The sequence below is a fragment of the Eschscholzia californica genome, unplaced genomic scaffold, assembly GCF_041429995.1.
Source record: "Eschscholzia californica isolate CP2 unplaced genomic scaffold, dmEscCali1.0.p SCAF_1, whole genome shotgun sequence".
Lineage (NCBI taxonomy): Eukaryota > Viridiplantae > Streptophyta > Magnoliopsida > Ranunculales > Papaveraceae > Eschscholzia > Eschscholzia californica.
This window is the reverse complement of record NW_028238198.1, coordinates 15,582,465-15,609,546: the sequence shown is the minus strand read 5'-3', so window position 1 is coordinate 15,609,546 and position 27,082 is coordinate 15,582,465. Positions and strand designations below refer to the sequence as shown.

Genomic DNA, 27,082 nt, shown 5'->3' with positions numbered 1-27,082 from the left:
CTAGCTCATTTATTTTTGGAACTACTCTGACTCGACTTACCATTTTAATATCAGATATGGGGAATATGACATCCCCCAACGGCCATTTCGGTCATCACCACCACTGCCAGCCGAAACCAACACCTGCACCACCAATATGTTTATCTTTAATGCTTCACTTCCTCTAAGCACCACCACTATCTTGCCTCTCATCCACACTTCCTCTAAAATCCGACAAGAAATCCCCTTTGCACCAGCCCTTTCATCAGTGAAGCTGAAAACAGAAAGCCCCATCAAACAATAAGGGAAGGATGTTTCCTCTCAAGGGGGATTCCCCCTTCACTATGCAAAAGGAGGATTCCCCCTTCACTATGCAAAAGGGGGTTTACCCCCATGGCACAGTGAAGGGAAACCAGCTCCTCTTTGTATTATGGGGGTTTACCCCTTGTCTATGACCAATGAAGGAAAATACCATTTGCCGAATTTCAGAGAGGAATTAAAAAGTACACAATAAACATGTTAACTTTAAGGCTCAAAACAAAATCACAATTAAATAATTGACCAAAGTTTCAGTGCGATATTTGAGTCAAATCTAGTTGACCAAAGTCTCAATGACCCCCCTCCCCCAATGCCAAAAAAAAATGTGAAATAAAGAGCATGCACAATCATAAACTGTTACATTCTGAACAAATCAAAACCAAGGTTAATTACAACGGTTAGCATTGATTGTCCTCTATCGAATAAAGTTCTTTACAAAGGAGAGGATCTTGTTGATTACAACAATATATATATTCCAACATCTTTTTAATGAATAAGATTAGAATGTGAAAACATTTCCTGACCTACTGCAGATGCAGATGAGCATGATGGTCCACGCCAAGCACACCTAACTCCTATGCAACTTCTGCGACTTTATAAATAGATAATCAAGGCACACCAAAGAAGGCCTATGATAGAAATAGTTCTTCTGATTCCATTGGGGATGACCAATACCGCAAGAGTGATTCAACCGTCAACCTACGGATAGCACTGAGCATTGAGATGAAAAAACGACATCCATCAATCTTGTATTCTTCAAGTGGATTCCTGTTCCCAAAACTCATCACATTCACCTGTTTCAAATATCCCAGCAACTTCAATATTTTGATATGGGTGGTACGAAGAAGAAGTGAAAATTTTAAAGATCAGCACATACTTACCGCCGAACTTAGCCTGTTCATGTTTATAAGATGGTCCCTCCAGAAACAATCAAGAGTTTTCACAAGAACTGCCCTCTGAACTCCAGCAAGTACAATAAATTACAACAGGAAGGATTAATACGACGATGAAATGGATGTTTTGGAACAAAAAATATGCTTCAAGGTAGACGAAGAATAGAATAGTCAACTGGCGAAAAACACCATTACTCGTAAATTGGAATGTTACTAAACCAGAACTTTATACTGTTTCAGTAAGATAAAAGTACTTATGTGTTACTGAACTTCCAATGTGGAAAGGAAATCACCTCGATTTCTTTAATATAAGCATCATCATAACCAGATTCTTGTATGATCTCCAAATAAGAACCAATCAAGAAGTCCCCAAGGTACTTGCGGAGAAGATTTACAGTTCCCTGATACCGGCCATTCCTGCATTTCAAATATTGTGTTTCACAAGGATGCTAGATGAGGGTAATCATCGAAAAGAACAACAACAAAGAAGTGATTGATATGTAGTACAATTGCAACTCACTTTGTTGACTCGTCAGTAGATATCACAAGCCAACGTTTCAAAGAGTTGCTCTTCCTGCGGATCCCTCTAAATGCATTTGGAGGTATAGGCATGTTCGGAAGAGAAAACGTGTCAACTTCTACACATTTAAGATCATATGGTTGCTCAAGAGATGCCAACAAAGCCACCTCAGTGATCCCCGCAAATGAATCTAGAGAAATTTTGAGTTATGAGAGCACATCCTTAGAAAATTTATCTAGTAATGATACATATCAAATAAAACTACTTAACAGGAAAAAGGAAAGAAAGAAGGTATCATTTGATGTTCTACTCACCAACATATATCTTCCCTGCAATTCCCGTGAACTCATTCAACAGCTTACCCAAACTCCAGCAACTCGGATGCTAGACAATCAAGTAGAGGGCACATTTTACCAACTAGGTAAAAGAAATTAAAATAAATAACAAGATCAACATCTCCAAAAGTTGCAAATACCTTCAGTGGATCAGTGTTCCCAAAGACAATTTCATCTGCAACCGCTTGCATGTACCTTCAAGCAACACAGAAAAGTGAAGATACGGTAGTAAAAACTCAAGACTGCAAACTAAGCTAAATCATTTAGACCATAAAATTTTTGGAATGTTACACCCCTATATAAGATCCATTGTGCTATATCCTGCCCTCATGACTTCATTTTCTTCCAGTAACACAGATATTTATCCTTTTATTAATAAACCCCCTTCGTAGCATATTTTTATCCCTTCATTACTTGATCTTGTTCGTAGTTAATAAACCCCCTTCCTAGCATTTACTACATTAAATGTCTTTTACAAACAAAAAGAATCTCACTGTAAGATAATTCCAATTCGAGGAGAAATGATTCTAATGAAACAAGCATACTATTAGTTCATTGGTTTAAAACCAGACCACCCACTTCTTTAAAATGTTATATAAAAATAAATTTTCGGAGACTTGATTTAATGAGCTCGAGCTCATGCGGTTTAGTATGAGCTCGAGCTCATGCGGTTTAGTATGAGCTCTTAACCGGATATTCTTTAGATCTATTGAAGCTTAAAAATATACAAACTATCCTAAAAATAGGGGATCGAAAAATTGGACAAATAGTAAGTCATTTCCTACGTATGTACGTACATAAATTGCCATCCTAGATACTAGACCAATAATAAGTCATGTTCTACCTGTAGAATCACATCAATTGCCATTGTAATTGAGTCGAGTAATTCAAAGGAACAAGCACAACCAAGTTTCTTCGCTTTTGGCTAGTCATAGCTGGAGAGATTGTTTTTGTGGGGAATATTGAAACTTCTATTAAACATTTTTTGTTGCTATTTTGCAAAATAACGAGTGTTTTCCTATATGGAACCTTGAGATTTATTTTCTCTTTAATTTACCGAGTTTCTTTTTTCTTCTTTTTCATTATTTTAGGGAGTTTCTTTAACGAGAAAAACATAACACATTTAATTACAACACAATTTTAAACTTTAACTACAAGAAAATTACTTCTCGTTCACAAAATCTCACATTAAATGTCGGTTTAGATAAACAATTTTTTCCATCTTCGAGAACATGCTTCCACAAGAAGAAGAAATAATCTTTCTTGTATAATTAAAGTTTAAAATTGTATTGCAACTAAATGTGTTATGTATTTTTTAAAGAAACTCTCTAAAATAGTGAAAAAGAAGAAAGAAACTCTATAAATTTAAGAAAAAAAATCTCAAGGTTCCATATCGAAATATACTCATTATTTTGCAAAATAGAAGCAAAAATAATTAATAGAAGTTATTTCCCCCCAAAAAACTATCTCTCTCCAACTATGACTAGCCAAAAGTGACTCAATTACAATGGCAATAGAGGTAATTATGTAAGTAAAACATGACTTATTATTTGTCTAGGATCTACAATGGCAATGTATGTAATTACTTAAGTACATGACTGATTATTTGTCTGGATTTTCAATTCCTTATTTTTAGGATAGTCTAGTTGTATATTTTTAAGCTTCAATGGATCTGAAGAGATCCAACGATTAAGAGCTCAAGTTCATACTTCACAGTATGAGCTTGAGCTCATTAAACCACGGCTTGTTTGTTGAATCTTCCGCCGACGAGTTTGTATCATTCATTATCCATAAACATCTAAAAACGTGGTATTGGACTGGAACTTACTGGAATATATGTTGAGAACAACTTTCTGAATCACCAGTTAGTATTGATTGCCTGAGGTCATAAACATGCTTTCTTTGCACCTACAAGCAATAACACAAACTAATGCTTAGCCATTGGCTCAAATATCTGAGTGAAATGAGAAGTAACAAAAACGGCTTAAGTACAAGCATTAAGTGCTCAAAATCAGGTCAAAGTCCAACTTGTTCAATTCATACATGCATAACCGACACAATTTCAATAGTTTGACCGAAATGAACCATATCAAATGCAAAGCTTTTTGGCACAAGTAACAAATTTAATATTTTGATAAAAATACACCACATATAAACAGAGTCAACAGACCAATAAAGGCTAATTGTCCCTACCTCGAGCACTTCATCAAATTCAACGAGGCTCTTCCTTATCCCAAAGAAGTACTTCTCAGCATTTATTTGCAAACCCAAAAGCTACATAGATTGAGGAAATTCAATTAAAATGAGTTCAACATCTTTGACATAAAAGCAAATGTGAGCAATGGTCATCAGAAACCTGCTTTACGATGGTGCCGCCTTCAATTGGAATATCTTCATTGTTTGTAATCTTTGATATCAATTTAACAGCCCACTCTGTGTCAAAATTGAACTTCTGAAACATTTCATCCTGCAAGCTGGTTAACCAATAAATAAACCATAAAGATAAGATATGGCTGTCAAAAAACAAGCTGAATATTAGCTTTCAACTTCGATAATTTTCATAGCCAAAGTTTAACAAGATGTATCATGTACGAGTTTCTAGTCACCAAATTAACTAATTAATGCCAAAAGAATTGCATATTAACAATCTTGATGTTTATAGTCTGAAACCCACATTTACTTTTTATTTTCCTCATGTCGGTCAATTTTGATTTCAAATTAATCAACTTGCTCATACTTTATGCAATTACCAATTAAGAAATAACAAAGTATTAATATATTCCTATAAAATACTATATATTCCTATTCATTTCTAGGCTTTAGTACAAATATATTTAACATTTCTACGGGAATATACATAAGCAATCCATACAACTGCCTTAAGTATGTGATAACATGTATCGTTATAAAAATTGGAAGCAATATGATTCAATTAACTATACCGCAGATCTTCAAATCATCCTAGAAAATAAATATAGTCACCACCAATATCAAAAATCAAAAGGCGACCATGAAGATGTGAACTTTCATACTTGATACTACAATGAGATAAAATCATCAAGTATATGAACTTTTATGGGTCCAGGAAACAAGGCAACGGAACTGTCCAAGAGATCAAGTAATCGGTTAATTGACCAAACTCAGTAGCAATTATAGTTCAAGAAGTGAAGAGAGCACACAATCTACAGTATTAGTAGTTCAGGGTTTAATTTCAAGTTACACTACCTAATCAATCACGGAAATAATACCTGACCATAAACCTTGTTGATCCAGGATCTCCTTGTCTACCAGCCCTCCCTCGAAGCTATAAGATTAGCTAAATTAATTAAATATAAGATGCAACAGTATAAAAACAGCCGTTTGAGAAAGATTACGTGAACGCAAAATGCGAAGTAGTAAAACTTGACCGGAGTTCCTCCTTTTTTTTTTGGGAAAGGACAACTGAAACAAGGAGAAGTATATAAACTTTTGTAGCTATTACGAGTTGTAAACATATTTTGAATCACCTGATTATCTATTCTCCGAGACTCATGTAAAGAGGTACCAATCACATGGAGCCCCCCGAGCCTTTTAACTTCAGAACCTTCTTTAAAGCAATGTTCTTCACAATCCTTCAAAACTGAAAGATAAGCATGTGCTATGGTAGGAGCTAGAGGATACATTTCAGACTCCTCTGCCAGAAGCTTTTCTAGATCTTGCTCACTTGTCGATTGACTCAGTTGAATGGACTCTGAGATCATGGATTTTGCCTCTTGATATGACCAGTTTTTACCCTCACTTTTGCGCACATACTTAGCTGGGTAATCATATTACAAAATGGAACATAAAGAGAAAAAAATATGAGCAACCTTAGAATAGACTATACAGATATTTATAATATTACGGAAAAGAACTCCACATTATAACTTGAAAGTTACCAACCCATAAGGGCAGTCTTAGCTAACAAAGCTAATGATGATGGTCCAACTTTTATCTTTGACAAACCCTAAAAATCAAAAGATCATATCAATAACTAAGTTAGTTCTAAAGAGTGTAAAGACTGATCAAGATAACATATGCCATAAGCAATCAACCATGCAAATGTAATTACCTTTTGGGAGATTGGTACACCATCAGTTTCATGATTTGGGGCTTCTTCGGTCAAGAATGATAGTATACTGTCTTCTATAACTTCTCTGGCGAGCATCTAGCAACACCAGAATTGTAAGACATATTACCCATAAAAGCTTGCTAAATATTTAATGGAAACAAAAAATGAACTAATCCAAAAATGAGCAAGGCTTGGCTCAGCTTCAAACACGGAGAACAAATACAACTAAACAAGTGTTGGAAAGCAAAAAACGCTCCATCTGCTTGTCACATGACTCATACCCCATAGCTAGTCCAAATTTTTATGGAACTTTTGGTAAGGCATAAAGGCATAACCAAAAACAAGACTACTAATATTGTATGTTTATTATCTGAGTTGGCGAATGCAAAATGAAAGTGAAACGTACTTTAGGGTTTCCACCTAGTATTATGTCAGTGCCTCTGCCAGCCATGTTAGTAGATAAAGTAATTGCATATTTTCTACCAGCTTGGGCAACAATTTCAGCTTCTCTCGCGGCATACTGTAGAAAAGGACGAAGGCAAAAAGTACATGAAATCAAATCAAACAGAGGCAATTCCGCTGATAAGACAGATCCTCCATTCAGTTATACAAAAACGTAACGAATTGAAGCACTTATTGAACCTTGGGTCGTGCATTGAGGACATTGTGAGGGATATTGCGCTTCTTCAACAGATCAGATAAATACTCAGAATTCTCGACACTGCAACCGGTGGCAGGATTTATTGTTACTAACATTTCACATGGTTATGGTATATAGAAGACAAACATAACAATAGAATATATCCTCAAATAAAAGAGTTTCAAATATCTAGTGCATAATAAACATCTATCCCATTCCCATCCCAAATAAGCATTTAGCACCCCACATTGTAAAAGTAGATGAAAAATATGCAGAAGTTAAATCAAAATGTGAAACAAGAGAACCCTCTCATGAGAGAACCCAGTAGAGGGCAGTAGCATGTTAGGAAAGAAATATTATGCACACAATAAATATCTTACTAGAGGAGACTCATCTTTGCAGAAACTACACTCATTAATATCTAAGGAAAGGGATGCTCAAGACAAATATCTAAAGAAAGACATCCAAACACAACCATGAATGTCTCTTGAGGAGGAAAGAGATTGAAACCGCAAATCATGGGCAAATTTGAATCTTCTAACACTTATAAATAATTCATTCAATTAAATGAGATGGATGGCCAAAATTTGTTCTGATTGGAATTAAATTTCTACACTAAAAAGATTTCACAAGAAGCACATATGAGATATCTATATAAATATGTTATTCCTGAAGTGAAGGTCATGATGTAATGAATTGAATCTTTCTAACTGTAATCCTGTGTTAAAGAATACATCGATCATTGCAACACAGTGCTAACCACTTTTTCTCCTCCGGCATGTCTCAAGCGAGTTCTTAAAAAGCCTGAATATTACGTGGGTACTGCCTAGATCAATCCAAAATGCCTTCTTTGTGCAGCAGGCGTTTACAGGAAACAAGGACTAGAAACAGTTGGTTGATTTTAATCCCAGAGGTTATTGAAAGTCCGGAAAGCAAGAAACAGTCTAATCTTGAAGGAGAAACCAAAATTGGTGGACTTCATCATCCTCAACATTAAAGCGACCATATACCATTGTTGTAGGAGTTTTGGATGGGCTAGGAATATTTCTTTAAAGCGATTGTATATACTTTACACTTTTCTTTTTTCTCCTTCGTGTTGAATGATTTTGATTTCCTAAGGATCCCCTAGTAAATTTTCCTCCCTCGAATATATTAATTCAGATTTTCGAGAAAAAAGATTATCCCGAAACAGTTTTTGTGTTGCAACGATTTGTCCAAGACAAATTTAAAAGCTTCCCACACGAAAACTACATAGATGCCATTTTAATATCATAATGTGACATGGTGGTGCAAAATAAGCAAGGTTTTAAAAAACTACCGTATCATACGCCTCGAGGCGCGCATCGAGGCGAGGCGGTACTGAGGCGCCTCAAGGCGTACGTTTTTTAGGTCAGAAAAAAAGCATTATTTTTAGTCATCTTCTTCTACTTCTCTTGTTGGTTGATGGCTTCCTGTTACAAGTCAGACTCTCTCTCTACTTCTTTAGTCTATCTCTTCTACTTTTTGGCAAGTGTTTTTCTCCCTACAATTTTGAGTCTGTGACTTCTACTGCTGGCTGCTGCTAGCCTGCTACTTGTACCATCTTCTATCTCTTCTTCTACTTTTACAATGAATACTTTCTAGTTTTACTATTTTTGAAGTTTTAATATGTTTTATGGTATTTAATTACAAAAACTTGTTATAATATATTTTTACATAGTTGATGTCATTATCTTTAGCAAATTTTTTTTTTCGTATTTTACGCATCAAGGCGTGCCTCGAGGCACCGCCTCGCCTTGTGAGAGCAAACCGCCTCGAGGCGTAAAATCGTATTTTTAAACCTTGAAAATAAGTACAATAGTTACCTTGTTGTCCCAACTAAAACAGGGCGGCCCTGCTCAAACATGTATCCAACTTCTTCGCGCACATTTTCCCATTTTCCATGTGCCGTCTAAGTGAATATATATGTAGTAGAGGTTGTCATGCATAAAAAAGTTCCAGTATAAGCAAAGGATAATTAATCACAAACTTGCATAGAATATAAATAGAAATGTCCTACCGCGAAAGCTTGAATAGGCAAGTCTTTACGGATATTTGGCAAGTTTGTAGGAACTTCAATAACAGGCATCTGGAACATCTTCAAAAATTCTTTCTCCTGTAACATAGCGTTTGCATAGATAACTAAAAATAGTCATGCATGTCCGTCGAAAAGAAATCCGACATACACTGTTGTTTTGGGATTATTTCAGAGATCTGAATGTTCATTTTACATGACTAGTTGATTGTAACCGATTACGAACTTGCAAATATGTAGATGGAAATCACTTTTCATGTTCATTTTCTATATACTTACCTTAGGAAATATAAATAAACGCTCTACCTTATTGAGTTGGTAAGAATTTGTTTTATGGTGTCACCGGAATGTTAGTACTAATTTTGTTAATGAAGAGAATAAATGAGCTATAATATTTCCTATAACCACCTCTTACATTATTATAAGGGCATATAACAATACGCCATTAACTTCCATTTCTGCACTCCACAGTTACTGTAAAACTTGGTGACATGTAGGGGTGGGAAAAAGACCCGGAAGACCGTTATCCGATCCGTTCGACCGAGATAAAAAGTGTCCATGCACACCCGATGGTCATAACGGTCAGTGTCCGACCGGCCCGAAAGAATTGGCGAACGGTCACGGTCAAAATTTTATGTCGAAGGACCGACCGCTAACCGACCGACCAATATAGTCTGTCCAAACAACCGAGCGATACGAGTGACCGAAGAGGTTGACCGACTAAACTGTCCTCAATTTTAGAAGTTGGTCGTTGAATTTTATAGACATATGAATATATGACGGTCGTTAGCTATAGTCATATAGTCATCTGGAAGACCAAACATTAGTACATGGCTTAATTATATCTTGTCAAATGATGATCAACTGTTTTTTTCTTTTTCATATTTACTTTTGATTTCTTGGTTAAACATCTTCATTTGTAAGTAATTTTGTTTGTGGTAATAAAAATAAAGTTCTGAATTTAAGTAAATTTTATTGGAAAGTCCGGACCGAGACCGTCCGGTGTCCGACTGGCCCGGTAAAATAAACGGTTTTGGACGGTCAATGGACAAATAATTCTGGAGAGTGACCGTCCGAGTCCGCCCAAGTAAATAGGTGGTCACCAAGAGTTTATGTCCGAGTCGACCGGTTCGATGAAGTTAGAGTCCGGTACCGACCGATCCAAACCGATTCCCATCCCTAGTGACATGGCCATCATTACCATATTTTCCAAGTCCAACGGTTAAGTATTTTTCCTACAGTAACTATTTGGTTTCCAAAAGGACTAAAATCTATACAAAACCAAAAGTTAATACCTTGAGTTGATGTAATTACTTACTTCAGTTTTTGCAGTTCCTGTCATTCCTGAAAGCTTGGGATAGAGCTTAAACAATGATTGATAAGTGATCTGAGCCACAACTACCGAGTCAGCCTAATAAGAAGAAGCAAGAATCAATCAGATTGGTACAAGTAAGTTCGTAACATCCATTTGCACGTACCATCGACGCCAATTCATACCTGGATCTTAACACCTTCTTTAGCCTCTACAGCTTGGTGAATCCCCTCAGACCATCTCCTTTTCTCTTCAACTCTCCCTGTGAGCTGTGAAAGATTAGTTTAGTGAAATTCTTTGTGCGATTTATATTTTTCATTGGCGTTCACCTCCATACAAGCTTAACACCTAAGTTTTTAGGTCAGGTACCAACTATAAACACAAAATCAAGTAACACATCAACTCAATAAATTACTGAAGCAGTTAATCGTTACAGCGATCTAAATCTCTGAATACAAAATTATTAGTTACCTCATTGATTATGAGTGCCTTCCCATTTCTCACAATGTATTGGACATCTCGACGATAGAACTCTTTTGCCTTCAAAGCATTCATGACAAATCTGCAATAACTCAATAATAACAACATATAGAAACTACGTAGGTACGATCTTGAATAACTTATGTTTAAGTCCGGGGCATAGGGGTACGACAAGCTGTTCCCGTCTGCAGTCCACCGAGTCCTTAGATGACGAGTCACTCGGCAAGTCATTTCCAGGTCAGGTGAGTTGCAAAATATTTTTATGTCTATGTACAACTTAACTGCTTCATACACAAATTAAAATAAAAGAAAAGGAGTTATTTACAGCATTTTCTTCTCCAGGTATGTTTTTTTCCTTCTTATTCGCTACTGTTTTATTTTCTTGAGATACACACACGCCAGTCGTGTTTTCCGAATTTACTCATTTTTAACTCGGCTGACTTGGGACTCGTCCCTAGTCAAGACCGAGTTGTGAGCCCGAATGGTAAGAAACGGATCACACGACAAAAACATGACTACAGCTACTCATCAACTTAGAAATGGAGAACAGTTGCTCCGTCACAAAAAATTTACTGACATGTAGGTCATCTATCCAAAAATTATGAATAAGGTCTACTATCAGTCTATGTTGTCTAAGGCGCGCCTAGGCGAGCAGGGCGCAGAGTGAGCAAGGTGGTCGACTCGCTTGGCTGCAAGTTCCCCTTGTTTCTCTAGGTCTCGCCTAGGGGAATACCTCAGGTCGACTAGGGAAAATCATAGTCAATCTGAGGCGATGGGGGTCCTGAAATGTTTTTTTCTCTCAAAAAAGAACTCAAGTCCAACTTAAAACTAACTTAGAGACCCCAATCCTAACATCAATGAGGTGCTCAAACTACTAATATGTTACTTAGACCAAGTCCAACCTCTAGACAACCGGCAGCAGCAGAAATGATGAAATCGACTCCCATTTGCTCTCCTCTTTGAAGTTCAAAATTGAACAAGTAAACTTTTGTTTCTCTTGTTCTTCTTGTTGTAGTGACTCACTGATCTCTCTCACAATAAGCTTTTTCTTTATCTTTCCTCTCTTCTTCTTAATGAATGTTTTATTGTTTGTGTAGCTTAAATGTGGGTAATGTAAGTGATGAATTAAGCTTCTTAATGAATGTTTTATTGTTCTTGTTGCTTATATTTGGGTACTGCTAGTGATGAATCAAGCTGTATAGATATAATATACAAGTGAATTAGGTATTTATACCTCTATTGCATGGTATATTACTTGGGGTGGGAAAAAATTAAATCGACTCTCGCTTAATAATTAATACAAGATAGCTATCAGTCTGTCGTGAGAAGCAGCAATTACCTTGCCCAAGGATCGTTATCATCCCAAAGGTCATCTGTCTCGAGAGCCATCTCAGCAAGCGCAATACCTTCCTCAGTCAACTCCACAGAGTTATCTTTAAGTTCTACATTGTAATGCTGGCACAAAATATGGTTGGATATATTAAAAAGATGACAAGTTCATAATAGACTATAATTATATTATGTATGTGTCTATGTACATATACGTATGTAAAAATATATATAACTAAGATGTACATGCTAATTAGCTATGAAGATCATAAACCAAAACAATTAAGTATGACAACAAAACAAAAAAGAACTAACTAAACTTACGACGCCTCGAACAAGAAGAGCGGACACTTTTGCGGCAACTGGATACCGTGCAGCATCTTTACTGGCCTAAAATGTAAAACCATAAGTTAGAGGATGCCTCCACTATGCTGATCCACCCGTGACATGATTGTTCGCAAGATACCACATCAAGTATTATTAAGCTTTATTTTCAAAAACCACTAACCATCAAACTTCTTCATGAATCCTAATATATACACACAAACAAACATACCTCGCCACTTATTAACAGTGGGTTTCTTCCTTCATCAATAAGTACTGAATCAACTTCATCAACTATCGCAAAATGGAATGGTGTGGGCCTGTTTTGAATGATATATACACATGAATAAACCTCAAACCAACCTTTATGAAAGGCTAAATGACTTTGGTCTTTTGGAGAAAAAGATACACTAATACTAGTGCAAAAGAATCAAGAATATGCCCTTCAACAAGCTTTGAACTTACCATCTCATAACAAGTTGACCACTGCTTCCAGCAAGGTTATCCCTGAGGTAGTCAAAACCAAGTTCCTGAAGGACAACGAGACAATCAAAAGAACACACAATGTCAATAGTATATAGGTCCATTATCACCTAAAACACATTTTCAGGATTTAAATCGTGACTAAAATCGTATACAACACTGAATCGTACGGTTAGTTGAATCGTAGATTAGATCGTGAATCGTGGGATTCATATTGAATCCCACGATCCAATCTTCTTGAGAAATCCGAAGGGTTTTAGGGCTTTAAAAACATCTCGGTCCAAATAAAGAAATTAGGGGAAATTATGGAAGCATATAAAAGGAAATTGGAAAATGAAAACAAGAGAAGAAAAAGAAAGACTCGCCTTCACCTTCGTTTAGGCAGTCAACATAACCTCGAAACATCAAACAGGTATGTTTTTTCTTCCTTTTTCCTCTTCTTTGTCTAAAATCCCTAGCCAACTTCATTTTTACTTCTTTTTTTTTTTTGAAGATTTTGAATTAATTTAAACGAAAAAGAAAGGAGGGAATGTACAAAGAATACAAGAAAAAGAAATAAGGGAAGCCAAAGCGACTACATGCTCAAGACGCTTCCCCAACTAGACACAAAATCTAAATACGAGTAAGCCCTAGACCAACCTAGAGACCTACTCCTATGAAACAAAACTCCCAAAACATCTTCCACCTCCACTTTAAACGCCCGAGGGGAGTCCTTAAAAATACCATCATTCCTAGCCTTCCAAATGCACCAGCAGATGGCAAAAGGGACAAGGTTCCATAGACCTCTCTTAGACTTCTTCACTGGGATCTTACTCCATTGAGACAGCAGCTGATTCAGACTATTCGGACTACACCAGCTAGCTCCAGCAGACCTAATGAAAAAGATCCATAACTTCCCGGCCTCAGGACAATGGATCATCAGATGGGAGACTGTCTCCTCTTCCACCCTAATCTCCCGCACCTATTGGGTATAACCCAGCCTCGATTCTTTAGAGAGTCTATCGTTGGGAGCTTACCTAGGGCTGCTGCCCACATCATAAAACTCACCCTAGGTGGGATAAGGCTCGACCACAAAGAGCTTTAGTCAAAGTGCTCTGCCTGAGGAGCTGGATTATGACTAAGCCTAGAATAGCAATTCCTAACAGATAGGATTTCATCTCCCTTATCCACCCAGACCCTAGCATCCTCCTTGCCTATAATGGGCCTGCTCTGACTAATAACCCCCAACAGGTTGGCGAAAATGGGAATCTTCCAATCGTCAAGGCTCCTTCTCGTCCGGACTTCCCAAGCTCCCAAGGTCCAATTGAAATGGTTATGAACCGAGTCCTTTTGAGATGTCGAGATGTGATAAATGGCTGGAAATCTATCTTTAAGAACAATCTGAAGACACCAAGCATCTTCCAAAAAGCTAATACTCCTTCCGTCCCCTAAGGACCACTTAGTAATACTCAAAAAGGCTTTCCCTCTGGCTGCTATTTCTTTCCAAAGCCCGCACCCATAGGGAGCTTTAATATGCGAATGCCTCCACCCCCCACTATTACTACCAAACTTCTCCTCTATAATAGTCCTCCACAAGGAAGACTTCTCCTGAGCAAACCTCCAAAGCCACTTGGATAACAAAACATCATTCATAACTTTTAGATTCTTGATGCCCAATCCCCCACACTCTAGCTCCCGACAAATCAACTCCCAGGCCACCCAATGGATCCGCTTAGTGTTCTCCTTATCATGCCAAAGGAAATCGCACATCTTCCTGTCAATCACTTTAAGCACAGATGCCGGTATACTAAATAAGGACAGATAATAGAGAGGGAGGGCCGACAGGACTGATTTAATTAAGGTCAGCTTCCTTCCTCTCGAAAGAGTTTTAGCTTTCCACGAAGATAACCTTTTATTAACCCTTTCAATCACAGGGTCCCAAGCAACCTTGGATTTGAAAGGCTGTCCAAGGGGGAGACCAAGGTAACTAGAAGGAAGAGAGCCCACCACACAACCCAAAGCCTTAACTTGAGCTCTAAAAGCGGTGTCAGAAAAGACCGACATAAGAACCGACTTAGAATAGTTGACTTTCAATCCCGACGCGATTGCGAACCCAATCAATATATCCTTCAACCTAGCGACCTGATTTGTTGAATCGTCTAAGAAGAAGAGAGTATCATCCGCGAATTGTAGATGGTTGACTGTTGTCCCTTGCTCCTCCACTTTGAAGCCTTTCACCCAATTTCTGCTTTCTGCTACACAAAGACAGTGACTCAAAGATTCAGCAACCAGCAAGAATAAGAGAGGAGAGATCGGATCTCCCTGTCTCAGCCCTCTTGAACTCTGAAAAGGCCGCGAAGGTCTGCCGTTAAGAAGAATAGAAAAAGAGGCTGAACTAACACAACCATACACCCAAGATCGCCATTTATATCCGAATCCCATCTTCTCCATCACCTGATATAAGAAGTCCCAAGCCCCCCTATCGTATGCCTTTTCTAAATCGATCTTGATGACCAAACCTTGTTGACCTTGTTTCCTCCTCGAATCAATGAGTTCATTGGCTATCAAAATGCCGTCCAAGATCTGCCGCCTCTCCACGAAAGCTCCTTGAAAAGGGGAAATCAACTCTGCCATGACCATCTTCATCCTAGAAGCCAAAATTTTCGACAATATCTTATAGACCCCACTGACCAAGCTAATGGGTCTAAAATCCGAGAACGAGCTAACCTCCTCTTTCTTGGGAATCAGCACAATGAAAGTATTATTCAATCTTCAATCCAATCTTGCAGTTTCAGAAAACTCATTTATCATCCGCATAACATCCTGTCTGATTATGTCCCAGCTCCGAATATAGAAACTCGTCTGGGCCAGGCGCCTTATCACTAGCTAACTCTTTCATAGCAATTTTAACTTCCTCTTCCTTGATCTCTGCTTCTAGAAAAGAATTGCTCTCGGGATTGATCTTTGGGAGGACTATATTATCGATGTCCGGCCTCCAAAATCTATTCTCAGCATACAACTTGCTAAAATGACTGTTGGCTGCTTCTTCAATCTCCCTTTCCTCCGAGATTCTAACCCCATTACACTCTAGAATGCTGATTCTATTACGTCTAGCCCGGCAATTGATGATTTTGTGAAAGTAGGCCGAATTCCTATCCCGGCTTTGAGCCATTGAACTCTTGATTTCTGTCTAAGGCTTATCTCCTCCAAATTCAACAATCTAGTCAACTCCACCCTAGCCAACTTCCTCTCCTGAAAAACCTGAGACGATAGGTTGTTGCTCTCTTCTTCCAAATCCCAACCACTAATCTTTTCCTTCAGGCTCTTCAATCTCTCGTTCAACCTTTTATAGTTTTCCTTCGACCAGACTTTCAATTTTTCCTTCACAAACTGCAGCTTCCTCCACAATCCCTCGCCATTAGACCCACTGGGGGTATACTCATCCCACCACAGTCTGATGTTGTCGAGGAAATCAGGCCCAAGCATCCAAATCTCTTCTAACCTAAAAGGGGGCGGTTGAGCTGTTGAGAATTTTGTTCTCAACAGAACTGGGGAATGATCGGAAACAGGTCTAGGCAAAATAAGCTGCTCCACTAACGGAAATTTCACTTCCCAATCGTGACTTACCAGGAACCTATCTAACAAGCTCATGGATAGATCTTCTTGATTGTTGGACAAGGAAAATTCACCCTCCTTAGGAAAATCGATAAGTCCATTCCTGAAAATCCAATCTTCGAAACCTCTCATGCTACTCTAGATCTTTACTCCAGTTATTTTTTCATGAATGAATCTAACCACATTGAAGTCGCCCCAATGCACCAAGGTAAGTCCCACTTAGAAGCAACTAGGTCTAGTTCCTCCCAAAACTCCTGTCTCTTTCTTTCTTACAAGGACCATAAACTCCAGAGAAAAAACATTGAAAACCATCTTTAACATTGCTAATAACCAGGTTAGCAGAATACGAACCAATAAACTGATCCATCAAAACAAAATCATTAGAGTTCCAAATACAAAGGATCCCCCCTGATGCATCAATGGAAGGTTTATCTACCCATCCATGGTTCCCCCTACCCCAAAGAGACCGAACCAAAAGAGGAGTCATACAAGAAATTTTAGACTCTTGCAAACACACAAAAGAAACAGACAACTCCTTAATAGTGTTACGAACTGCCAAATGCTTGGCTGGGTTACCTAACCCCCTCACATTCCAACTCAAAACATTCAAAGGCATGGAGACTTAACACCCCCTACTGACGAACTCGACCCCGAGTTCCTCTTAGTCTTCTTAATAGGCACCGTCATGCTCCACTCCAACTGTTTTAGCTCTCTATAGAATCCCGAGTATCTCTTCTTTCTACCTCCTGAGGTTCCTTCCTTGTTCTCCTTTCTAGCAGCTAACTCCTTGGCTATCTGTCTGGCCTCCTCTCCTTCGTAAATTTCAACACTAGAATCCTGCTGGTGGGCTTCTTCAGGAACAATAACTGCAAGAGGATTAATCACTAATGGCTCACCCTCCTCCCTGATATCCTCTTGGAAACTATTCAAAGATATGTTCTCTTCTTGAATCAGCGCAAGAACCATTTGTCGTTAGGGAACCCAGAAAACCCTAGCTCGATACCAGTGTTCATAATGTTTTGGATCCTCTCCTTATCCCTTCCTTCGTTATTCCGCTCCAACTCTGTAAAAGTGGCTGCCCCTAACTTAAGACCAGCATCTGGGGCTATGACTTCTGGAGGCACTATATTGTTTGGGCTTTCGTTACTTGGGCCGGACTTGCCACTCTCTTTTCTTCCCGCACCTCCTGCCTTAGGGACGTACAATTTTTTGACTGGGGTCCTCTTTCTGATAAAGACCTTTGACTTTGACCATTTCTCAGCCCTTTCCATCACCTGTTTAACAGTTGTCATAGCTTCATCGGTCAGCAACATTTGACCTACCATCATCAGCTAAGCCCTGCCTATTAGTACCTTCCTCCACTATCTTCTTCCCTTTATCAGAGTGATCAACGTTAACCTCCTTCGTCACTTCCAATAGCTTGTCAATGCCTTTAGCCGACGGATTAGATGGCTCTTGAATTCTGATGCCCCCAACGTCAGGATTGACTTTCCTCTTTCCCTCTCTAATCTTAGTTGTCTCAGAAAAACCTTTGCTAACCATCTTCTCTTTCACTACTATAGGATCAGGATCAGAAGGACCTCTGCTCACCACCTTCTCTTTCACTATTTTAGTGTTAGGATCAGGAACCCAAGAATCAGACACCTTCCTCAGAGGGGGGAAAGAATCAGAAGGTAACTGCACCCCTACTTTCCTTTGAGGGTTTTCATTTTGCCAAATATGGTGGATTTTATCGGAGATGACCTCCGACTGCGATGAAATATGAAACGTCTCCCCTCCGACCACCAACACCTGTTTTTCCGGCATAGCTCCGTTCGGTTTACTCAACACCGTCACCTTGGCATACCACAAGTTGTTTAGACCTCGCGTATCCTCGTGAATCTCTACCAGTTCTCCAGCTTCCTCCACCAAAGTCAAAAAAATCTTTTCATTCCAAAGATGAAAAGGAATCCCAAACATTTTGATCGACAGAAGGTTAGGGTCTCTCGAAACAGCATAGCATGATGCCTTCCATTGTCTAATGAACAAAGTTACATTGATATCACTTAACTCTATCGATTCGAATACCCAAAAAGGATCCACACACGGTTTGGTGCGAAAAACTGCTGATCCTTTACGAAAAGGAAGAATGTCGAACTCTTTAGAACCCAGTATTCTATGGACCATTCTACTGACTCCCGACCAGTCCTCGTACGGAGGATCCATCTCCAAGACAACCGTCTTCTCCCAATTTATATCCCCACTTGCTGATACCGCCATTAGAGAACTAGAAGGTTTATGAAGATCAGACGAGGATGTTGTGTTGGACAGAGGTTTGGATAATGGATGTTTAAATAGAGTGTGAGAATGGGTATACCCATACTTTTTGGGTCCTAACCTAGGGTTAATAACAAACCCAGGCGTCTTCTCCTCTCCCTTTGTGTTTCCCATGCTGAAATCATAATGACCTCCCTTCCATGCATTGGGTAAAGGTTTATTGGAAGGTGGGATAATCTTTGGGATAGATTTTCCAACTAAGGCAAAAGACTGAGAAGGAGTGTGCATGGAGTTAAGAAGAAAATCTTTAATGACGACCCACCCACCACCACTTTTGGCTGCCGGCAAACAGACAGATTTTTCACTTCATCTTTACTTCTGGTTTTTTATTTCTTGTTTTTTGTCTCACTTTCATGGTTTTTTTCTCCATTTTCTCACTCTAAGCTGCACACGGTCCTTCAATCTCTACTTTAATTTTTAACTTTGATCTTTCTCTCCCAGGAATCCCTGGAAATGGACTTATGTTCTTTTGAAACTTCATGGACTTTTATTCTTCTTTTATGTCCTCTTTTTATATCTATTATTAAACAAAACCAAATGACCTTTTTGACCTCCGTCGTAGATTTATCTCTTGATTTTCTCCTATTATTCACTCATGTATAGTTATTTTTCTTCCTAAATTAACCAACTCCACTAATTTATCTCCTTATCCACAAATAAATATTCCACGGTTATTTCTCTTCGGACAACTCATTTATTTTCTTTCTCTATCTCCCTTTTTCTCTTCTGCTAAACATTGGTAAGCTAATTTGATTCGTAAATTCATTCAAATTTCTTTAAATGAAAGGTTTTTCCAATTGGGATAGCCAAGAGGAAGTTGGGTCCCTCTCTGATCGTAGGACTTTATCCTTAGAAAGGAATTAAAAGTGGAACTTCATAAGCTCTTAGGATTAGAGGAAATAAGTCTAAGGCAAAAATCGAGAGCTCAGTGGCTCAAAGCTGGGGATGGAAACTCCTATTTCCAAAAAATTATTAACTGACGGGCTAGAACTAACAGAATCAGCTTGATCAACAATGAAGATCACTCTCTTTCAGATGAGAATGGTATGCTGCTATGGACCACTTCAGCTTGCTTTATCCAGAAGATAAGTTCTGGAGGCCCAACATTGATAATATGATCTTGCCTCGTATTGAATCTGCTATGAACTCTACCCTGGAAGCTAATGTCTCTGAAGAGGAAGTTATTAAGGCCATTTCAGAGCTGCCTGGTGATAAAGCACCAGGTCCAGATGGCTTCCCGATCAGATTCTTCTCCAAATGTTGGGATATCATTAAAATCAATTTTATGCTCATGCTTCAGGAATTCTTTCAGGCGGCTCATATGGATTGGAGTTTGAATCAAACCTTCGTGGTGCTAATCCCTAAGAAATCAACAGTGGAGACCTTTGGTGACTTTCGACCTATCAGCTTGGTAGGAGGGCCTTACAAGATAGTCTCGAAGTTTTTATCCCCTAGATTGAAGTTGGTCTTAGATGGTTTGATTTCTCCATATCAAGGAGCTTTTGTAGCTGGCAGGAAGATTCTAGATGGAGTTCTCATTGCCAATGAGCCCATTGATTCTAGAAAGAAAGCTGGTAATCAGGGGCTTACAGTGAATCCTAGCTCCCATGGAGTGAAAGCTAATCTAGATGTCCTAGGGTGTATAATTGGTTCCCTCCCAACCAATTATCTGGGTCTTCCCATAGGACAGTCATATAAGAGTAAGGCACCTTGGGATGCAGTTCTTTAATAGAAAACTCTCTTTGTGGAAAGCTAAGTCTCTCTCAAGAGGGGGAAAATTAACCTTGATCAAGGCATTACTATCAGCCCTCCCGATATATTACATTTCTCTCTTCAGCATCCCTACCTCAGTTCCCAATAAGATTGATAGGAAGATGTGTGATATCCTGTGGCATGATAAGGCAGGAACTAAACGTATCCACTGGGTCGCCTGGAATTCTATCGTCATAGACCTCGGGGAGGACTAGGAGGGTCTGGGGATCAAAAACTTAAAGGTAATGAATGAAGCTTTGCTCTCTAAATGGATTTGGAGATTAGCTTTGGAAATGACCTCTCTTTGGAGACAGATCATTGCTCAGAAGTATCGGGAGATGCAAGGGGGTTGGTGCCACAAACGAATCATTGAAGCCTATGGATGTGGTGTTTGGAAAGGCATTGTCAATAAAGCTAAAGGTCTAATAGCATCACCAAATGGAAGCTGGGAAATGGCAAGAATATCATATTTTGGATAGTTTGGTGCCATCCTGTTCCTCTTAAAGATAGGTTTCCAGCTATGTTTCATATCTCCCAGCACAAAGAAGCTACTGTCTCGAAACTTTTCAACAACCAACTCCAAATTTGGGACTTGCCTTGCAAACGACTTCTAAATGATTGGGAAGATCCTATCTTCTTGAACCTTCTTTAGCTTTTGGATCCGTTTAAGCGTGGGGTAGATGAGGACAGCAAGCTCTGGGTTAAGGATGAAAAGGACCCTCTTTCGGTTAGTCACTGCTATTCCAGACTAAGCCATCAGGGATTGGAGGATCACTTTCTCCCGGTTGCTAAAATCATTTGGACCTATGTGATTCCTCCTAGAGTTAGCTTTGGAGTATGGGTTGTTGTGCTAGGGAAACTCCCAACCCTCAACAACCTCAGAAGACGTGAGATGATTTTACCGAGTACATGTATTTGTTGCAAGGACCAGGATGAGTCGTCTGATCAGTTGTTCATTCACTGTAGGGAGGCAACCAAGCTTTGGTTGTTTTTCTTGAATCAACCTGGGATCCAATGGTGTACTCCCTTCTCTCTTCACAAGATATTGGAGCAATGGAGTAGTTTGGCCATAAAGGGTATAAAGAAAGAACTTTGAAATCTTATTCCGAGAACGATTGTGTGGTCTATCTGGAAACTTAGGAACTTTTGTACCTTTAAGGAGTCTAACAAGCCCAAGAGTATTTAAATTGAGGATGTTCTGGGACTCTTGTTTCATCGGTCCAAAAATTTGCCTTGGGCTAGTACCTTACTTTCTTGGATTTCATTTTGAATTGGAAGGAGATTATGTTGTAGCATGTTCTTCACAATCTCTTTCCAATTCCTTTGTATTCCTTTCCTTCTCAATAAAGATTAATTCAAACTGTTCAAAAAAAAAAAGATTTTTCTAAACATTGATAAAATTCCTTTAAATTTCATTCATATGTTTATTTCTCTCTCCATGGAAATAAATATAACTCTCTCCCTTTTTGTTCTTCGGTAGTTTCTTCTAATATTTCGGTAGTTTTATTTTTCTTCAATACTCTCATAAAGTTAAAGTTTATTCTGCTGATTAATTTTTATTTCTTTTTACAGGTATTGTTTTTATAGATTGTCTCATACTCATAGAGGCATTAGCCAAAAGGGATCTACAGCGTCCTTAGGTGGTTCATCCTTTGTATTATTATAATATAAGTTATATAACATGCTTTTTGTATTGTTCCTTTTGTATATAGAATAACGATAAGTTGATAACTGAACTAATATATGAATATATAATATAAATCTAATGGTTTTCGATTTACAAGTACGATATGATTTAGTAAAATGAAAAAACGATTCATGATACGGTTTACGATTTGATAACATTGACGATGCTAGAATGATAGGTTTGCCATATTGGGGAATATGGAAATCAGTGGTACATCTGAAAGTTAATATCTTCATTTGGATGTTGCCACAAGAATAATTCATAAATAGACAACATAGGAGTCAGACTATGCCCAACATCAATGTTGTCAAATCGTTAATCGTATCGTAAATCGTTTTCCTTTTTACTAAATCATATCGTAGTTGTTAAATTATCATTATTCACTATATAATGTAATAATATACAAAAGGAGTTGTACAAAAGCATGTTATGTTATGTTATATTATATAATAATATAAAGGATGAATAGTAAAAAATTAAGGATGAGTATATATTACTGTAGTCAGAGTCGACTACTAACCTTACTTATTTGTTATATTATTTACAATATAAAAAGAGGAAAATAAAACAAGAATAGAAGTCCAAAACTTTCAAAAAGAACATAAGTCCATTTTTAGAGAGAGAAAGGGCAGAGTCCATTAGAGAGAAAGAGCAAAGTTAGAAATTACAGCAGAGAGAGAAGGGCCGTGTGCAGCTTATATAGACAAAATGGAGGAAATCCCATGAAAGGGAGAGAAAAGAACATAAATAAAAATCAGAAGTAATGATGGATTTGGCTAGGACTTGTTAGACATTACAGTAGAAAGAGAAGGACCATGTGCAACTTATATGGTTAGAAATTACAGCAGAGAGAAAAGGACCGTGTGCAGCTTATATAGACAAAATCAGGGGCGGACCCAGAACTTTTTCTTGGTGGGGGTACTGTTAAACAGTAAAAAAACAAATACTGACGAACTGCGAAACTTCATCAGTAACCTCTACCAAAATTAGTTATAAGTCTAAATTGCTAAAAAAAAGGATAATATGGGATGCTAATAACTCAATCGGAAGTTGGGTGAATTCACAAAGAAATAATAACCTCTACCAAAATTAGTTGTAAGTCTAAATTGCTAAAAAAAAGGATAATATGGGATGCTAATAACTCAATCGGAAGTTGGGTGAATTCACAAAGAAATAATAACAAAAGAAAATTTGTTAAAAGAATAGGAGTTAGGAAGAAGATTTAATAAAAAAGATTAGGAGTTTAAAAGAAAATTTGAAGTACCAATTAGATAACTACAAAGATAGTAGAGGCAAAAACAAATGCAAATTTCAAAAAAGCCTCTCATAAATGTCAATGGCGCCTCCCTCAAGGCAAACTTGAGAAAAAATTTGTGAAGGAAGGAGGGCGCCTTAACACTAAGGCGAGTTGTCTTTAATTCTTCTCAAAACAAATTACCCTAAAAGAAATGTAGAAGGTGGGATTCGAACTCATGACCTGTAGCATGCCAACTGGTTACCGCACCACTTAGCCAGCTTTGCTTTTGTGAAATATATTAACAATCACACATATTTAACCAATACGATCCGGAAATTTCGGGCCTACACACACTAAACTCGGAATAGTGGAGGCACGTGACCCCACGGGCCCCTACGTGGGTCCGCCCCTGGACAAAATGGAGGGAAAACCCATGAAAGGGAGAGAAAAGAGCATAAATAAAAATCAGAAGTAATGATGAAGTTGACCAGGACTTTTTAGACAGATAAGAAGAGAAAAAAAGAAAAATACTTATTTGATGTTATGTTAACTGCTTAAATGAAAGTGAAGGTGAGTCTTTTGAAACCCTAAAACCCTTCGGATTCCTGAAGAGGATTGGATCGTATTCACGATCTAATCAACGATTTAACTCAACAATTGTACGATTCAATGTTCCATACGATTTTAGTCACGATTCACATCGAATTTCTTACGACTCGATCTGAACCGTATGATTTGCTTCCTAAGATCTGAATCGTACGGTTTGTTTCCTAACAAAGCCCAATAGTTGTATTTTATGCAAGGCAAATGAGGAGTCTACAGAACATCAGTCTACACATTGCCCAATGTTGCGGAGAATCTGGAGCCTCTTTCTGGAGCCTCTTTCTTAGAGCTAAGGCCTAAGAGTGAGGCATGGAGCACCACTAGTGTGAATGGTTTATTCAAGTCTTTGGGGATGGTGAAAGTGCATTGATGTAAGAAGATTATTCCGTCTCAGTTTGCCTCAAAATACAGGTCATTAGGGCCATCTCATTGTTTAACCAACAAACAGACATCCACTTCAAACAACTAAGAGACTTTAGTATAGAAAGTTAATACATAAAGAACTTACAGAATTGTTGGTGTATGTTATATCACAATTATAATTTGATCTTCTCTCTTCAGCATTCATCCCTCTCTACAGTGCAAACAAATAGAGTATGAATACTAAAAAATGAACAGGTGTATAAGGCCCTCAAATTGTACACTATATAAATGATAAATGCAAATTAGATATGAGGCACTCACAAACCAATTCAGAGAAAAGATATTAATATAACTGATGACCAACATATATAACTTATATTTATATTTCTACATAAATTTCAGCCCCTCTAAAAAGAAGAATATGTGTGCAAATATTTCAGTTACAATGGATTAATCACAAAGTTAAGAATTTGTGCAACATTAGAAAGGAAATTTCAAAAAAAAAAATTCTTTCTCATTTTACTTTTATAATAGAAATATAAACACAATTTGCTTCCAAAAATCAAGGTCCATTTCAGAATCCTGAACATTGAAGGGTTTTCCCACATAAGAAGATATGTTATTTGCTTAACAAAGAAGAACTCGCAAACTAGTCATTCATTAACAAAGAATTACCTGGATGAGGCCTACTGAAAGACCTAAAAAACGATGAACTCGACCCATCCACTCGGCATCACGTTGTGCTAAGTAATCATTGACAGTAACCACTGGTATAGCAACCAAAAGCAAAAACATAAAAAATTACTCCCTCCGTCTCATATTCATAGTCCATTATCGAAACTCACCCGATTTATTTTCGTTTTGTGTGTTCCTATATTGTCCTTATTAAATAAGACGGTTAGAATTTATTTTCATTCAATCCAATGAATTTTATTGGACAAAAGTAGTACATGCATTATCTTTCCTAATAAATACACTTGATATTGATAGAATTAAGGAGGGGTATATTTGGAAAAACATTGCATATTATAAGCTATATATGGTATGGGACTTTCATTTTGAGACATCCCAAAAAGGAATAATGGACTTTCATTTTGAGACGGAGGGAGTATTAGATTTGTTAAAGTACCAGAGGTGCACTTTAGAACCTACTGAATTACAATTGAGTCCCCTTTGAGCTCATGTCTGAGAATCTCTTATGTTGGAAACGTGCAAGTGGTTACCCAACAAAGAAGGCCATATGGGAAATCACTTTCTTTAAAGTTAATTGGTTTAAAAGAAAATAAAATACCAAGAAAACTTTTGGGGAACGAGAGGATACTCTAGATACAATCATGTTAGACATTTTGCCATATGTTATATGTGGTCCATAGATTCCAAGAGAGTATGAGTTCTGATTTCTGGTCCAATTAGGCTGTTTTCCTTTGATGAGTAAAAAAGTTACTTATTTTTTGTGTTGCCAAACGACACCTTAATAAATTTACTTGCACCTTTTAAACATAGCATATATATAGCGAAGTAAACTGAACTATTCAAGACATAGTGCATTACCATGGACGCCCTCACCCGTCAAGGCATTAAGATAAGCAGCCAAGGTTGAAACAAGAGTCTTCCCCTCACCTGTCTTCATCTCAGCAATTGATCCGTCGTGAAGAACTGCCCCACCAATAATCTGTAGCGTAGTAAAAATAAACTCATTATTCTATTTAAAAAACAAAGAACAGAAGTTCAGAGGTGGGAAAGCGAAAGAAGAGATACCTGTACATCAAAATGTCGCATCCCAAGCTTCCTTTTAGCAGCTTCCCGAACAACAGCAAATGCCTCTAAACAAAACTCAGCAGGATTGACATTTAGAACTCTAAAATCAATTCATTTTAGGTTTGTTACAGAGTTTCACACTGACCAGCTTGAATATGAGCAAGTGTTTCTCCTTGGGCAAGGCGACGCCTAAATTCCTCAGTTTTTGCAGCCAACTAAATAAAATTCGATATTATACAAAGCCATTAATGGGCAAAAGAAAAGAAAGAGAAAACTCTGGATATAAATTTGAGGAGAAACCCAACCTGGTCATCGGAGAGAGATTGAATTTGAGGTTCAAGAATATTAACTGAATCCACAAGACGGTAGTAATCACGAACAACCCAGTAGTTCAAACTTGTCAAATCAGTCCAGTTCTTCCTAAGATGACCAACCTTATCCTTGACGGAAACAACATTTACCCGTGTGGTGGAAGAACGATTGTTTTGAATAATGGTGAAAGAACGATTTCGAGTAGAAGAAGAAGAAGAAGCAGAGAAGATAATAGGTTTTGGAGAGGCGAAGTTGTTTATGTAACTAACACATTTGGTAGTAAACAATGGATTTCTACCAGGAGCAATCGTAGTAATGGGAGCTGTATTCATTTCCTGAACTTCATTAAAGAAACACAAAAAAAACCAGAAGAAATTTAAAAAGACAAGAAAGAATTATAATAGTATGTTCTAAAACTGAAATTATAGAACTTTAAGTAATCAGTAAAACCCTAACAATATGTGAAGTCAAGATATCAATTACTGATTAACAAAGTACTCAGAGAACTTTTACTCTTTTGAGAAGTAAGCCCTAAAGAACTTGATTCCAAAGAGAGACAGTTGAGAGAAAAGAAACCTAGAGAGATGAAATCGGATAGAACAACTGATATCATCAAAAGCGTTTACCTGAAAATCACTTGAAATCCGAACTCGCCCCTTCACTTTTCTCTTCAGTTCTCGAATGAAGCTGACGAATACTCGAAT

The 27,082-nt window shown here is 37.8% G+C and overlaps 1 protein-coding gene across 1 annotated transcript; it reads right to left on the bottom strand.

Annotated features, from left to right (window-relative positions):
- Positions 1-637: 637 nt before the first annotated feature.
- SECA2 (Preprotein translocase SecA family protein) lies at positions 638-27,082 on the bottom strand. The gene is made up of 31 exons (XM_086647169.1): positions 27,005-27,082; positions 26,372-26,713; positions 26,212-26,281; positions 26,067-26,131; positions 25,860-25,980; positions 24,984-25,075; positions 24,454-24,519; positions 12,739-12,803; positions 12,506-12,593; positions 12,274-12,339; positions 11,960-12,075; positions 10,612-10,702; positions 10,326-10,409; positions 10,147-10,239; positions 8,814-8,909; positions 8,620-8,705; positions 6,778-6,856; positions 6,542-6,655; positions 6,136-6,231; positions 5,967-6,030; positions 5,552-5,841; positions 5,294-5,349; positions 4,402-4,519; positions 4,239-4,319; positions 3,874-3,953; positions 2,186-2,240; positions 2,025-2,094; positions 1,711-1,900; positions 1,484-1,607; positions 1,179-1,253; positions 638-1,091 (listed from the first exon to the last, which is right to left on the bottom strand). Exons 2-31 carry the CDS (start codon positions 26,708-26,710, stop codon positions 927-929), a joined length of 3,195 nt encoding a protein of 1,064 aa, XP_086503295.1. The 5' UTR covers positions 26,711-26,713; positions 27,005-27,082; the 3' UTR covers positions 638-926.